The 14,649-nt window shown below is 41.4% G+C and overlaps 1 protein-coding gene across 1 annotated transcript in view; it reads right to left on the bottom strand.

Moving 5' to 3' along the window:
• Positions 1-13,080: 13,080 nt before the first annotated feature.
• Positions 13,081-14,649, bottom strand: part of rgs5b (regulator of G protein signaling 5b) — a 2,758-nt gene continuing 1,189 nt past the window's right edge. Inside the window, exon 5 of the mRNA XM_080726243.1 lies at positions 13,081-13,943. Coding sequence (XP_080582369.1) covers positions 13,767-13,943 — 177 coding nt within the window. The 3' untranslated portion in view covers positions 13,081-13,766. The remainder of the gene's footprint in view (positions 13,944-14,649) is intronic.

Below are 14,649 nucleotides of genomic sequence, written 5' to 3' on the forward strand. Positions count from 1 at the left end.
GAGAATGAGATAATAACAACATTGCACGTCAAGTTAATCACCGCCAAAATAATTTGGAGACGCCTCCGGGGGTCCCGACCCACAGGTTGAGAACCCCTGCTTTACACCTCTGGTGGTTTCCTCCTCTTTGAGTAGCTGGTCGACATCGTCCAGACAGAAACGAGATAGGTCATATGTTATGATGACTCATGAAGCAACCTGCTTCCAGGTGGCTGAACATGTGCAGGATCAGAGGTGTCATTTCAGAGAAAAAAAGAAAGAAATCTAGGTTGAAAGTGACTAACAAATGTGTGGTTGCAGATGAGAAAATGCATGTGACACACGTGTCTATAACGTGATGTGTGTCACGTCACATGTAGACGGATGGGCATGCATGGAGTCTGATGCACTCCTCTGATTCATCTGGAAATATGTTGAAAGGTGGAGAAAATAAGTGCATTAAAGAACAGAATTTGAGGGTAAACGTGAATGCTATTAGATAGGGGGGGTTGGCAATTGCCATCCCCTGAGGATCCACAAATGACACACCTGAGCAGGATGATGGCTGTACCTTTTACTGGGAGACTAGATCTGGTTCATATTGTTAGGTAGATTAGACGTTTTTTTTAAACGTATATTACAGTATATATATATATATGAGTGAGTTTTTTAAATCTAAATTTCGCATCCACTGCAGAGCTGGGATCGGGCCCATTTTTTCTGTCCATTCCGAACCCGTGTCCGACAGTTTTATGTCCGACCCGAATCGACGTCCGAGCATTAATCATTAAAATGCGTCCGACCCGAGCCGAGGCCCGAACCTTATATGTTTCCAACGCTTTTTCCCCTCCTTTCTTTTTCTTTGAGGAAGCCACTGATTTACACTCACTAGCAAACTTGTTCTAATGTGCAGTGCATGCAGCGTGCTTGCTTGTTACCCTTAATGTGAATATTAAGCCACACTGTAGCTTGTGAAAGTGTTTAAATAGTAGGCTATGTCGATTATTAAATAATACAAAATATTAACGTGCGCTGTGCTCGATGTCTGACTGCAAGTTTCTGCGCCTGGAAAATAGCAGATCTACAAGCTCACAATGCGTCGCGGATGCGAGGCGTTGTGAGCTTGCAGATCAGCCACATTTTGTCACGGAAAACGCCGTGATGAAGAAGTATAAGCCAGGATGTACTTGAGTGATGTGATGTGTGTTGGACGGACGTCCGTCCGTTCAACACACATGGCACAGTGCACTGCGACTGCACACAACAGCGCCGAAAAATAAACATCCAATGCTAGGGACAGTAGTGGAACACCAGCTAGGAGCTCCATTCAGCGGCACGCCACTTCCAAACCACAACAGCGCTCAGCGTGGGACTTTTCTCCGTGGTCAGAGTTGTCTCCGTGGCTGCAGCATTAGCGTGAGCAGCACACACACACACACACACACACACACACACACACACACACACACACACAGGAGTTGCACGCTGCATGCATCATCAGAGAGAGTGCATGATGCATGTCATATAGGTAGGCAGAGGCTATATCAAAAATATGTCCGACCCGAATCGACGTCCGACTATTAATTATGAAAATGCGTCCGAATGCGGGACCCGGCCCGTCGGGCTTGTCGGGTCCCGTCGGATTTCGGTCGGGTATCCCAGCTCTAATCCACTGGACCAAGCAAAGCGCTCTCATCGGCTACTTCTCCGATGTGCTCCCGATCCAATTCTGATCATTTGATTTAGATATTCCTGATCCGATCTTTCAGCAATGCATTAAGGAAAAAGAAAAGAAAAACGCATCCTGGTTGTCCCTTAAGGTTTTTTTTTGTAATTATTATTATTGACAGTATCCATCCAACATGGATATAGCTTATTTTTTCACTTAGTGCAGCATTGGATCAAAACAGAATACAAATAAAGCTCATCAGCCTATTCTTTTTTTATATATATAAAATACGAATTTCACCCGATTCCGATCTTTAGAAAATCCTGTGATCGGCTCCCGATCTCCGATCTCCCAATCTCCGATCTCCCGATCTCCGATCTCCCGATCTCCGATCTCCCGTTCCGATCGGGACATCCCTAGTTATAACCCAATTTGATGGCTCACTGGGACAATAATACATTGTCATCAACAAATACAAAACACTGAATGCACAAAGCAGAATGTAGTGGTGAATAATATAGAGCCGAGCAGCCCTGCCTGAAACTCAGAATATATCACCCTTTGACCAGTCAGTTGAGGATTCCTCTTTGGATGGAGTGGTAGGTGTTTGGTTTTCCATGCGGGAGGAGCAGGGTTCAAGTCCAGGTGGTTGTTTTCACAGATCAGATAAGATAATGCTTCATTGATCCCCATGGGGACGTTGGCATGTTAGCTGTACCTATTCAACAACAGAACAGGTACACCGGCACGTGCACACATACAGTAGACATCAAAGGGGGCTTGAGCCCCTGCCTTTTTATCCGTCTGTAAAAAGTGCCCTTTCCAGACCATGAATGCAGATTTACTGTGGTGAAAGGAATGCAAACGGCCTCTTTCCATGCCATACCTGAAGGCGGCATTCAAGAGAATTGCCTCGTCCAAACTCTCCTGAACTTGAATGCAGCTTATGATGAAAGAATTGACCTCTCTGTGTAGAAATTCATTCCATTCATGCCGTTACGCCACATCTCCAGTATTGACTTGATCATACTTAGTTCAGTGTGGTATCACACACTGAAAATAGCCGACTGCGACGCGTTGTGAGCTTGGAGGTCTGCTATTTTCGATATTTCTACCAAAAGGCCCTTTTAGAAATTTCAGCCCCTGCCTCTCTAACATTCTCTGCACGTCCCTGCAGGTACAGGTAAGAGAGTACAGAGTTAAGAGAAAGGTTCAAATGAAATCAAAATAAACGAACAAGGCTGAACCTATATATGCCATGCCTGAATGGACATGTATACGGACAGACAACAACAGCGACTGAATATGAGACTGATATTATGTAACAGTGACAGTTGGCCTACAACAGTGCAGTAGTGCTAAAAAAGTACTAATGTCTTTTACATAAAGTGGAAGACAATGCATTTTCAATATTGAACGTCATTACCTTAGAGGAGTTGTGTGGAAATAATACAAAAAAAGTTCCCCCCCTTCTAGAACTGAAGGATTAATTTGGGCGTTTGTATTGTAAAGCACAGCGAGATCACATCACACCGTTGTACTTTACAATACAAACCCCAAAATCAATCCTTCAGTTCTAGGCAACACAGAAGGGGGAACTATTTAATTATTCTCACACAACTATTATTATGCAGAATATCCCATTTCACAAGTTTTAAAATGTGTGAAATGTCTAAAGATATATTTAGAAAATAGCCGATCTACAAGCTCACAATGCGTCGCATCGCAGAATAATGTGAGCTTGTAGCTCCGCTATTTTCAAATGGCCGAAATGTAGCCTATATAGGGCTACAAGTGGTTAATGTATATTTTGTAATACTAATCAAAATCTGCAAAGTTTGATTGATTGATTGAATACTTTATTGGAGGTTTGCATAGGAAAAGTTACAGTTTCATGACAGTACAGTTCACTGGTACAAGGTCAACTAAAAGGAGATCCTAGTAAGCTTTACGGCTTATTTACACAGGAAACCTTTATGTATCTCATATAACATTGAATTAAATACAGATAGAACACAGTACTATGCAGTAGATATTGTAACAAAAAAAACAAAAAAAACAGTGCAGAGATATATATTTACAATAGAAGGGTCAGAGGAGGGTAAGGCTAGGCTAGGTTTATTTCAGTTACGAGCGGCTGCCGCCTGTAAGTGGTTTTTCAGGGCGGTTTTAAAGGATGTTAGGGATTGGCACTCCTTTAAGGCCTTCGGTAAGGCGTTCCACATTTTGGTGGTATAGCAGGAGAAAGAGTTTGACCCTTTGTTTGAGTTGACTCAAGTAACTAAAGTGTTAAAATCACTGTAGTGGATGGAGTAAAGGTACAACATTTGCCTCTGAGATGTAGTGAGTAAAAGTACTGAAATCTGTATATAATCCAGTAAAATAAGTACAGTAAAAAAGTACAGTACTTGAGTAAATGTACTTTACTTTACTTTACACCACTGCAACAGTGGGTATCTGGATAATATGTACACTGTCTATCAACAGTGAATATAATGAGTATATAATCTACCAACAATTAAACTGTTCTCCATAACCCGAAACCATCCGTGTCATTTTAGCAATACAGCAAAATAGCAGATCTACAAGCTCACAGTGGGACTCTTAGTGCAAGCTTGTAGCCTCGGCCAAATATTTATCATCAATTTGGGGGTACTTACTTGGTACGAAAAGGTTTGATAACTACTGATTTGGAACGGACGGCCCATGCAGGTCTCACAGGACCTTCTGTTCCTTACAGGACAGGACAGAACAGGACAGAATGGGGCTGTACGGTACGGTACAGTACAGTACAGTACAGTACAGTACAGTACAGTACAGTACTAGTGGTCATGCAGTTTGATGGCTTCTGGCACAAAGGACCCTTCGAGCAGCTTTTCCCATGCTGGGGGATGATGAGTCTGACCCATATTCTGTGTGATCTGATAAAAAAAATAAAAAAAATAAAAGGTTTCACAACATCATGTTGTGACTTATTAATTCACCTGTATAACAGCAGACTGCAGATGTGTTGCTTCTGATTGAGGATGAAAGACCAACTCAATGACATCGAGGGCCACTATTCACCAGTGAATTATAGTGATTCATCTTGGTTTTCAAATAAAAGAACAGGAGACCCCGGGCTTATATAGGGACCGAGTGCTCTCGCGACTGTAAGTTGAGAGTTGTGGATGTTTCTATTGAAGCAGCATGAATGAAAGAAGATGCACATCATTTATCTATCTCTCGCAGACTAATGGATATTGTTTTTTTTGTTGTTGTTGCATATACATTAGCAACGCTAATGCTTAGCAACGCACATATTCGCGCATGCACGCCTGCATGCACTTCCTCATGGACCTATACCTGCAGACACACTGACACACTTTGCACCATAATACCATGTATGTGACACGTTCATTGTAGTCTTTTCACGCACCTTTACTAATGTGCACAGCATATTATGTTTAGTATACACTGCTATGCTCACGCACCTGTACTGTATGTCTTACCTCAGGAATGTACTTTGATTCTCTGTAGTACCAGCTCTGTCCCACCAAACCTTTCGTCGGAGAGTTCAGACTTTCCGACGTGCAGCTTTCCAAACTCTAATTCGGGGTAATGCTTTTCAGAAGATGCAAGTGATGTCATTTGGTAGTTAAACCGGACCTTTCAGACGAAAAGTTTGGTGGTCAGAGACAGTATGGACAGACCTTTAAGTTAAGGTATAAGAACTGGTACTTAAGACAAACAAAATAGAGCCCAGTAATTTATGTAATTATGTCTTATCTCAGTTACTTAATACCGCACCTTATTTTGTCTTACAGGTACTGTAGCTTACTTACAGTACCATACCTTATAATGTAATACCGCACCTTATACGTCTCAGGTACTTACCGCACCGGATAGACATTTGGTACTATGTGTGAATAGTATGCAGATAATTTGTTTTGATTGATCTCTCTTCTCCCCCTTCTTATTCTTGCCTTTGTCTTATGGAAATAACACAAACTATCGAGCTTGCACGAAAACGAATTCCATCCCACTGTTTTCTACGCCTGTAAACCCGTGATGTGACAATACAGTTGATAGTGATTGTGAGGTAGGCCATCGCTGCTCTAGTAAAAAAGCCAATCCACAGAAGGTCAGACGCTCCCACTGCGAAGAACACAGTCACAGTCAGTGTTTGGTGTCACACATGTGTGCACGGTTTGCACACGTTTGTGCACACATGTATGTGGGTCATGTTCAGGTTAACCCGCCGTCTGCCTTGGCTGTCTACGCTACCACACGTGTAGGCGGCTAAGCCATGCCCCAGGGGGGGGATTGAGACACCTGTGAACTGTCAGTTATTTAATCAATGAAGACATAGTTTGCTGCCCGCCTTTCATTCTTTTGTTATAATAATATCTAGTACACCGAAATTGTATTATCTTATTTTTGTAAAAAAAAAAAAAGCTTTCATGTGTGCTAATCCCGTAAGGGATGGGCTGCGAAAGGCAGCCAGACACGAAAATAAATTCATTCATTCATTCATTCATTCACAGACACACACACACACACACACACACACACACACACACACACACACACACACACACACACACACGCTCTGCAGGGGAAGTAATAATTAGGCAGCAGGGGCTGCTTTTGTCTGAATGTACACATGCACACGCACACGCACGTACACAAACACACACACACACGCACGCACGCACGCACGCACGCGCACACACACACACACACACGCACACGCACACGCGCACACACACACACACACTCATACGCATGCAGGCACACATGTTTTATTTTTTCACAAATATTCCTACTGATGTTCGAATCTCTTTTTGTGTTTACATTTTTTAATGGGCTTTTATATGAGCCTTTATTTGATAGAGTGAAGAGAGCAAGAGAGAGAGGGAGAGAGAGAGAGAGAGAGAGACAGAGAGAGACAGAGAGAGACAGAGAGAGACAGAGACAGATTTTAAAATGATAAATACAAAACAAATGGTTTTGGATATGCACCCTAACCTCATCAAAGTCTGTTGAAAATGATTGTTTTTCTGCAAAGAACTTTGAATGACATTGTGGAAATATGCCCGGCCTTGCTTCTATTGCGTGCTCCCTTATGAGCTGAATGTCCGAATAGACATTTTTATAGACAGAAATGTTATAAATGTTAGACTGCCTGTCATAGCATTGGTTAAGTGTCCAACATTGTCAAAAACAAACATACTCTCTGTCTGACATTTAGTTTTTTTTAATTGGATGTGGGTCGGTCTTTCTTTCTTTCTTTCTTTCTTTCTTTCTTTCTTTCTTTCTTTCTTTCTTTCTTTCTCCCAGCAACCTTGAGGCAACCAAGAGACTTGATAGAGACATTCCATCCACCCACATAAAGCATGCACACCCAGGTATGTCTGAATGGATTGCATTTCAACGGTTCTGATAATTATCTATGAGCCAACTTGTCTATCAGACATTTGCCTTAAGAAATAAATGTGGTTCACTCCCATTATGATTAATGATCATCTTTGTTGTGAGTCTAGAGTCGTGTTAGTGCCACGGACACCCACGCAATAGCCTATTTGTGATAAAAAGGCATACAAATAAATGAAACAGGACACATACAATACTCAAACAGATAAACTAAACATTAAATATTAACCCATTTAGGCCTAGAATGATTGAATGCTTTAACCAGTGAAAATTAGCGGATATACAAGCTCACAGCGTGGCACCGAGTGCCGCGCTGCGAGCTTGTAGATCTGCTATTTTTGAAAAAGTTGTGAAAATGTGTGCAAATCTTTGAATATAATGTTTGTATTTTCAAAGGGAACGTTTGTAACTAAAATTGTGCTTCTGGGTGGTCCCTGGAACTAAATATTTTGAGATGGGGTCCGTGGCCAAATACATATCATTTTGGGGGTCCTTCACATGAAAAGGTTTGAGAACCACTGACATAGTAGTCTCTCAAGAACAGACTAACTGAGCTTCAGTTAAGTGAAAAGGACCTTTTCTTTGACAATGGCTGGCCAGATTGCTGACATAGAAACAGAAGGATTCAAAAGACACTTATAGAATCGGGTCAAGCTCACAGCGCGGCACTCGGCGCCGCGCTGTGATATATCTGCTTGTATATCTGCTTGTATATCTGCTATTTTTCAATAGTTAAACAGTCTGACTTGCATAGTACAAGGGGAAAAAAGTATTCTTTCAAACAAACCTTTTTCAAGCATGCATGAGGACTGTGAAAGGAGAGGAGGAGGGAAAAGAATACAGGATCTCTCTCAGGAATACATGGTCGCTCTCTTGTGTGCGCGTGTGGGCGTGCGCGCGTGCATGTGTGCTTGTGTAAGTGAGAGGTGGGTGCCCCACTCACTCCATTGTGTTGTGTGAGCGAGGGGCGCTAATGACACTCATCTCAAGGAGGGGAATGTCCGTCAGCAGGCGTGGGAGCAATGCTGGGAGAGACAGAGAGAGGGAGGGACAGGAGAAGGAGGTGTAGGTCAGTGGTTCTCAACCTGTGGGTGGTCCCCAAATTATTTTGGGGGGTCCCCAGATGATTAACTTAATGTGCATCATTGTTTTCTCACTCAGCAGTAAACGAACCAACATAAAGTTGATGTGTATAGAGGGTATCTGCAAATATTAGAGGCAGACATTTTGAAAATACCAGATCTACATGCTCACAACGCCTCGCAAATCGAGGCGTTGTGAGCATGTATATCTGCTATTTTCACAATATAGCCGGGGAGCCACAGGCCCAAAAGCTCAAAGAATAGGGTTTTACCTGTGACGTCATGACATACTTTTTATTTTTGTTTTTTCTATTAATTTGGTCATTAAGGTACACAGAATGAGAGGCCTGCTCTGCCGGAAACTCTGCGAAAAAAAGTTATGGCCATTTCATTCACTCCATCGACTTCAATATACAGGAAAGAAACACACGGGAAAAAAATATGCTTTAAGTAGCATGTGAGGGGTTAAACTAGGGGTTCTTGATGATTCTGAATCCATTGCAAGCATTTGTTTTGCATGAAAAACATTCCTTGGGCTAGAAAACGGACCAACATAACGGTGAAAAGTGATTAACTCATCACTTTTCACAGGTTTGAGAGGCTGAAATCTAGCCCAAGGAATGTTTTTCATGCAAAACAAATGCTTGCAATGGATTCAGAATCATCAAGAACCCCTAGTTTGACCCCTCACATGCTACTTTTTTTGGTGTGTTTTTTTCCAGTATAGTGAAGTCAATGGGAAACTTTTTTTCGCAGTGTTTCCGGCAGAGCAGCCTGAGCAGGCCTCTCATTCTGTGTACCTTATTGACCAAATTAATAGGAAAAACTAAAATTTGGAGTATGTCATGACATCACAGGTCTTCTCTCATTTTGGCACAGTGGCTCCCCGGCTAATAGAACCGTGTTATACAAAATGTAATGCTTCGACTCTTAGTGCTCGTCAGGGAGGGGGGGTCCCCAGTTAAAATATGATTATTTGGGGGGTCGCTGCCTGAAAAGGTTGAGAACCACTGGTGTACTGTAGGTTATGGAGGGAGAATGGAGAGAGGTGATTTAACTGCAGTGGTTCTCAACCTGTTCAGGCCGCGACACAAACAACAAATGATATTTGACCCTGACAAGCACTTAATTGGCATTGTAGGAGTTGAGGCATTATAATTAGTTTGACTCAATTCCACATCTTTTTTTTCCCCCACAATGTCTGTGTTTCTCAGGTAATATTTCACAATTTGGTCAATGTTTGGAGGAAAATAGCCTACATTTAAAAGAAACCATCAGTCAGAAAGCTAGTTGAAAAGAGCTTGAGGCATCAAAATCAGTTGAACCACTTGAACTATATACTATTCAAAAACAGACGCATGGCCGGCTATTTTCATAAGATGTTGAACATATTTGGACCAATGTTTTGTCTTATTTTTTCTTCTTCTCTTTCTGTGCACAAAAGCCTTTAAAAGGCTTTGGGGATCTGTGGGCCGAATATAGTTTTTAGGGGTCCTTGATAGAAGCACTGATTTATAGTGAGTGGGGGAGGGAGGGAGGGAGACAGAGAGGGGGCGGGGGGGGTGAGTCACAGGTTGTGAGTTGTGCCTGCTGCTATCAGGTAAACAAAACTGTCTCTATCGTCTCCATGGAGACTGCAGTCACACACACACACACACACACACACACACACACACACACACGCGCGCACACACACACACACACACACACACACACACACACACACACACACACACACACACACACACACACACACACACACACACACGCTCTGCAGGGGAAGTAATAATTAGGCAGCAGGGGCTGCCTTTGTCTGAACGTACACACGCACGTACACACGCACGTACGTACACACACACACACACACACACACACACACACACACACACACACACACACACACACACACACACACACACACACGCTCATACGCATGCAGGCACACGTGTTTTATTTGTCTTTCACGAATATTCCTACTGATGTTCGAATCTCTTTTTGTGTTTTTATTTTTTTATGGGCTTTTATATGAGCCTTTATTTGATATGCTGTAGAGTGAAGAGAGAGAGAGAGAGAGAGAGAGAGAGAGAGAGAGAGAGAGAGAGAGAGAGAGAGAGCTGTCAGACAACAGAGTCCATGTGGTATATTGACACTGTCGGGCAGAAACCTTGTAACTCAATGTTTCAATTTGTACGTTTTTTCGTAAAGTAAAGTGAAAATAGCAGATCTACAAGCACACAGCGCCTCGCACCGCAAGGCATCGTGTGCTTATTTTAAATCACTTTTAAAATGATGAACAAAACAAACGGTTTTGGATATGCACCCTAACCTCGTCAAAATCTGCTTCACACTAAATCAATTTAAATATAAGCTTATAGAACTTGATAAATAACATTTCAATGTAATCAATTCACATAGTCTTACCGGTATGTGTCTTACACCCACACACACACTTGCACCAACACCCTTTTCTACTAATATGTATTCTTCTTTTAATACTGTGTATCCATTGTATTGTTTGTGTTTGCTACTGACTGTGTTGTTTGTTCTTTTTCTTTTTATGATTATTTTCTATTTTTTGTTGTTAAATGAAGTGAGATTAGCTTTATAATCCCCACAAGGTTTTCTAAATCTCACCCACCGCTACAACCCAACCCGATATCATTATGCTGTTGTTTTTAAATGAGCAAATAAACAAAACAGCTATCAGGTCACCTTGAAAACCTTTTCTACGAGGGAGTTCTGGCCAAGACAGCCAAAATGGAACCAAATGGACCCTTATACACAGTGTTGGAACTTGGAATGTTATTAAAGGGGAATACCACCCATTTCCAACATTGAACTACCGTATATGTCATACTTTGCCAGCCAAACCCCACAATCAATCGTCTAAGCCTAGGTGTATGAATGACATAGTTCAATGTACTTTACACTACCACAACTTTGGAGGCAAATATTGTGCTTTTTTTTTTACTAACCTACAGTTAGATAACTTCAGTTACTAATTACTTTTATTAGTTACTAATTATTATTAATTTCCCCAAGGGCCGAATTATATCTAGGGTACCAAGCCGAGGGCCACAACATTGCAGGGGGCGACGGCGGCGTTCTCGCTACTCCAGCGACTGCAACAGTTCAGATATCCTCGTTGTCGGGTGAAAATCTTGCATGTCCAAAACCATTCGTTTTGCATTTATCATTTAAAAAATGTTTTAAACTATAGTGAAAACAGCCGATCTACAAGCACACAACGCCTCGCGGTGCGAGGCGTTGTGTGCTTGTAGATCGGCTGTTTTCACTACTTTTGTGCGACAGCCTTGTATGATTTGCAAAAGAACGTACAAATTTGGAGATGGTTTCCACCCGACAACGACAATATACTAGTGTTGTTGCTGCTCTTATACCACCATTATTACTGGGGTTGGTGGGGGCCAGACAGTAGCCCCCCGCGGGCCGCAAATGGCCCGCGGGCCGCCTATTGGGAACCCAGCCGTACTGTGTATAGAGATGAGGCTGCACATACACAGACGCACACGCACGCACACACAGACATACACACATACACACACACACACACACACACACACACACACACACACACACACACACACACACACATGCACATGCATGCACTTCACACCTTGGCTTTCGTAAGGAGTCACTTTGTCACTTAGGTGTAAGTGACTTTAGAGTAGACTATTAACACCAGACGGACGTCATTTCGCCTTCTCTCTAATACTGTGCATGTAGATAAATCAAACTAATTGATTTAATAGATTATAAAAAACATTATCAATTTGAATATAATAATAGATTTTCACCTAAATAAGCTCATCTACGAGCTTATACATCAGCTGTTTACACTATTTCAGCGTTGCCATTGTACGGCAAATTATAAAGTTAATCAGAGGAATCGTTATGGTTGATCATTAAAAAAAAAAACTTTTTTTTGTGTGTGTATATGTTGATTCATTGATACATAAAAACTAAAGATTATTTGATTAATCAAAGTAATGGATGAGAATAACTATTAAGAAGATCATGTAGCTGAGTTTTTTTCTTGGAGGGGGTTGCCAGGGGGTCCCCAGCAGAAGTATTTAACGTAGCATCACAATCATTTTGACAACTTTATCCATATATATATATATATATATATATATATATATATATATATATATATATATATATATATATATATACATATATATATATTTAACTACTAATTTTTTAGAAATCTAAATCTGCAAAGTAACTTGTAACTGTCAAATAGTTGGAGTAAACAAAAGGAGTTTTAAAAAAATGTTGAACATTTGCCTCTGAGATGGAGTGGAAGTATAAAATCAAGTACAGTACTTGAGTAAATGTATGGTAGAGAAGCAAACGGGAGTCTGCGTTAATATATACACCATTCGTCTTTATTCAGCACATTGTTTGGTTTTGCCCACACAATACTTTCATAGAAAAATATTTTAAAAAACACAGACATCGGTCACCATCAAAAAACTGTTGCACAGAGGACAGTCACATAATTTAAAAAATATAAAAAAAATAACAATCCATGTTTAAGGATAATAAATACAAAACAATAAATACACATTCATCACCACATCATTACAAAATAAATTAAAAAACAAAAAGACCAACAAACTAAAAAGTAGCTTGTCTCAGTCCGGCTGGTCATTGTGCAAAGCAAAGCAGCAATGTTCTCTCACCATCACTCCTTCTTTAAAGGAAAAATAGGTAACTTTAAGACTATTAAAAAATATATATGTATATACATTTTTAGCAGTCATTTCTCTTCATCAGTATCTATATTATTGTGCTGGGGTGTTTCCTTGCAGAAAGACATCCCCTGGCTGTATTTCTGTTCTGTTCCACTCTTTATGTTGACATTAAGCGTCAACAGAAACAGCGGAGGGACGTTTTTGTCAGGGGGAGCTCAGCCAGAGCTCTTAATTGCTCCCTTTGAACTTCAAAGGGGTTGTGCACTAAGGTAATTGATTGGGCCGTAAAAATGTCAAGTCCTCCTTAGTGATCTCTCTAATCAATGAAAGCATCAAAGACAAACACCTGTTTGATGCCTGTCATAGAGGGGGAGAGAGGAATGTTTTTGTGTAAACTCAAGCTTGCCTATTTTTCCTTTAACTTTTCTTTTTTGTAAACAAACAAAAAAATGTATAAAACATCACAGAACTTCACAGGTTTTGTGGAAAGCTTCATGGTTTATGAGCCATCTGATTGTGCATCACTGCAGCTTTTATAGTCTCTGCTACTGCATCGTAGACTGTAGGCTTGGAAAGCTCTTCAAAGCCCCAAGGCGTCCAGTTATTTTATACATAACAGTGCTGAGGGTCTTCCAGTAGTGTGACCCCAGTCACTGGTCCAGTCTCTCCCCCCTTGTCGGAAAAAAAAAGTCAGTAACTTGTGCGTTAAGTAAGCCAGCAAGCAGCTTTTGCGGTCAACTCATAACCGATCTGGCCTGCAGAAAGGTTGCTGGCGTTGGATCAGTCAGTTTAGTGTACAGAACATCACGCTCCTTGTGATGTCCGAGAGGGCTCCGAGTTTGAATCCGACCCCGTCTCGTCTCTCGTGTTCTGTTTGTGGGGAGGGGAACGGCGCGTTGTTTAGCCCGTCTTGCCCTTTCGGCAGAGGTCCGTGTAGATGGGGGACTTGAGGAAGCGAGGGTAGCAGTCCTTCTCCATCAGCGTGTAGATCTTGGCGCGGGCCACGTCGAAGCAGGCCGCCGTGGGCTGCTCCAGGTTGTCTTTGGTGATGTTTTTGGTCTCGTGGTCCAGGTTGACCTGGGAGGAGAGAGGATGGGAGGGACAATTAAGTATCAGAAGGACACCAGACATCAGTTTATACTGATGCCGGCATAGCTGTGGACAGACTCATAAAGGCATATTATGGCTTTCAAACATGCTCATGTCAGGGACCCCCATAAGAGAAGATTAGTTTGTTAAATATTTTAGAAATCACCCAAGATATTCAAGACTTTTGCAAATATTTCAATAATAGTGTCAGGGGATTTATCTTTGTTAGAGGTCTTTTGTAATGAGGGGGATGTTTTGGAGATTACCTCTCAAGGGGGAACAATTAACACATATGGGGATATAGTCAGACTTTTTAGGAGGTCACACCAGTTCTAACTTTTTAGGAGGTCACACCAGTTCTAACTTTTTAGGAGGTCACACCAGTTCTAACGTGTTGTTGTCATATGACTGTAATGGAGGAAATGTTCTACCAACAAAGAGAGAAATTCCTGTCTCTGTGTCTCATTTCTACAACATCTGAGACTCTAAGTTAAGCAATAAGTTCAGTATACCACTTCAGTATTACAATAGCCTATCTAGTATAAATTGAGCTTGCGGGATGAGCTATTTTCAAATACCCTAAATCAGGAGTCTTCAACAGGGGGGTCCTCCAAATCTTTGAGTGATAGATATATTAACCACTTGAACCCTAGTGTCCATATTCCGAGAAATTTAGCCAAAAATAGCAGATCTA

This window comes from Nannobrachium achirus (assembly GCF_963921795.1).
Source record: "Nannobrachium achirus genome assembly, chromosome: 5".
Classification (NCBI taxonomy): domain Eukaryota; kingdom Metazoa; phylum Chordata; class Actinopteri; order Myctophiformes; family Myctophidae; genus Nannobrachium; species Nannobrachium achirus.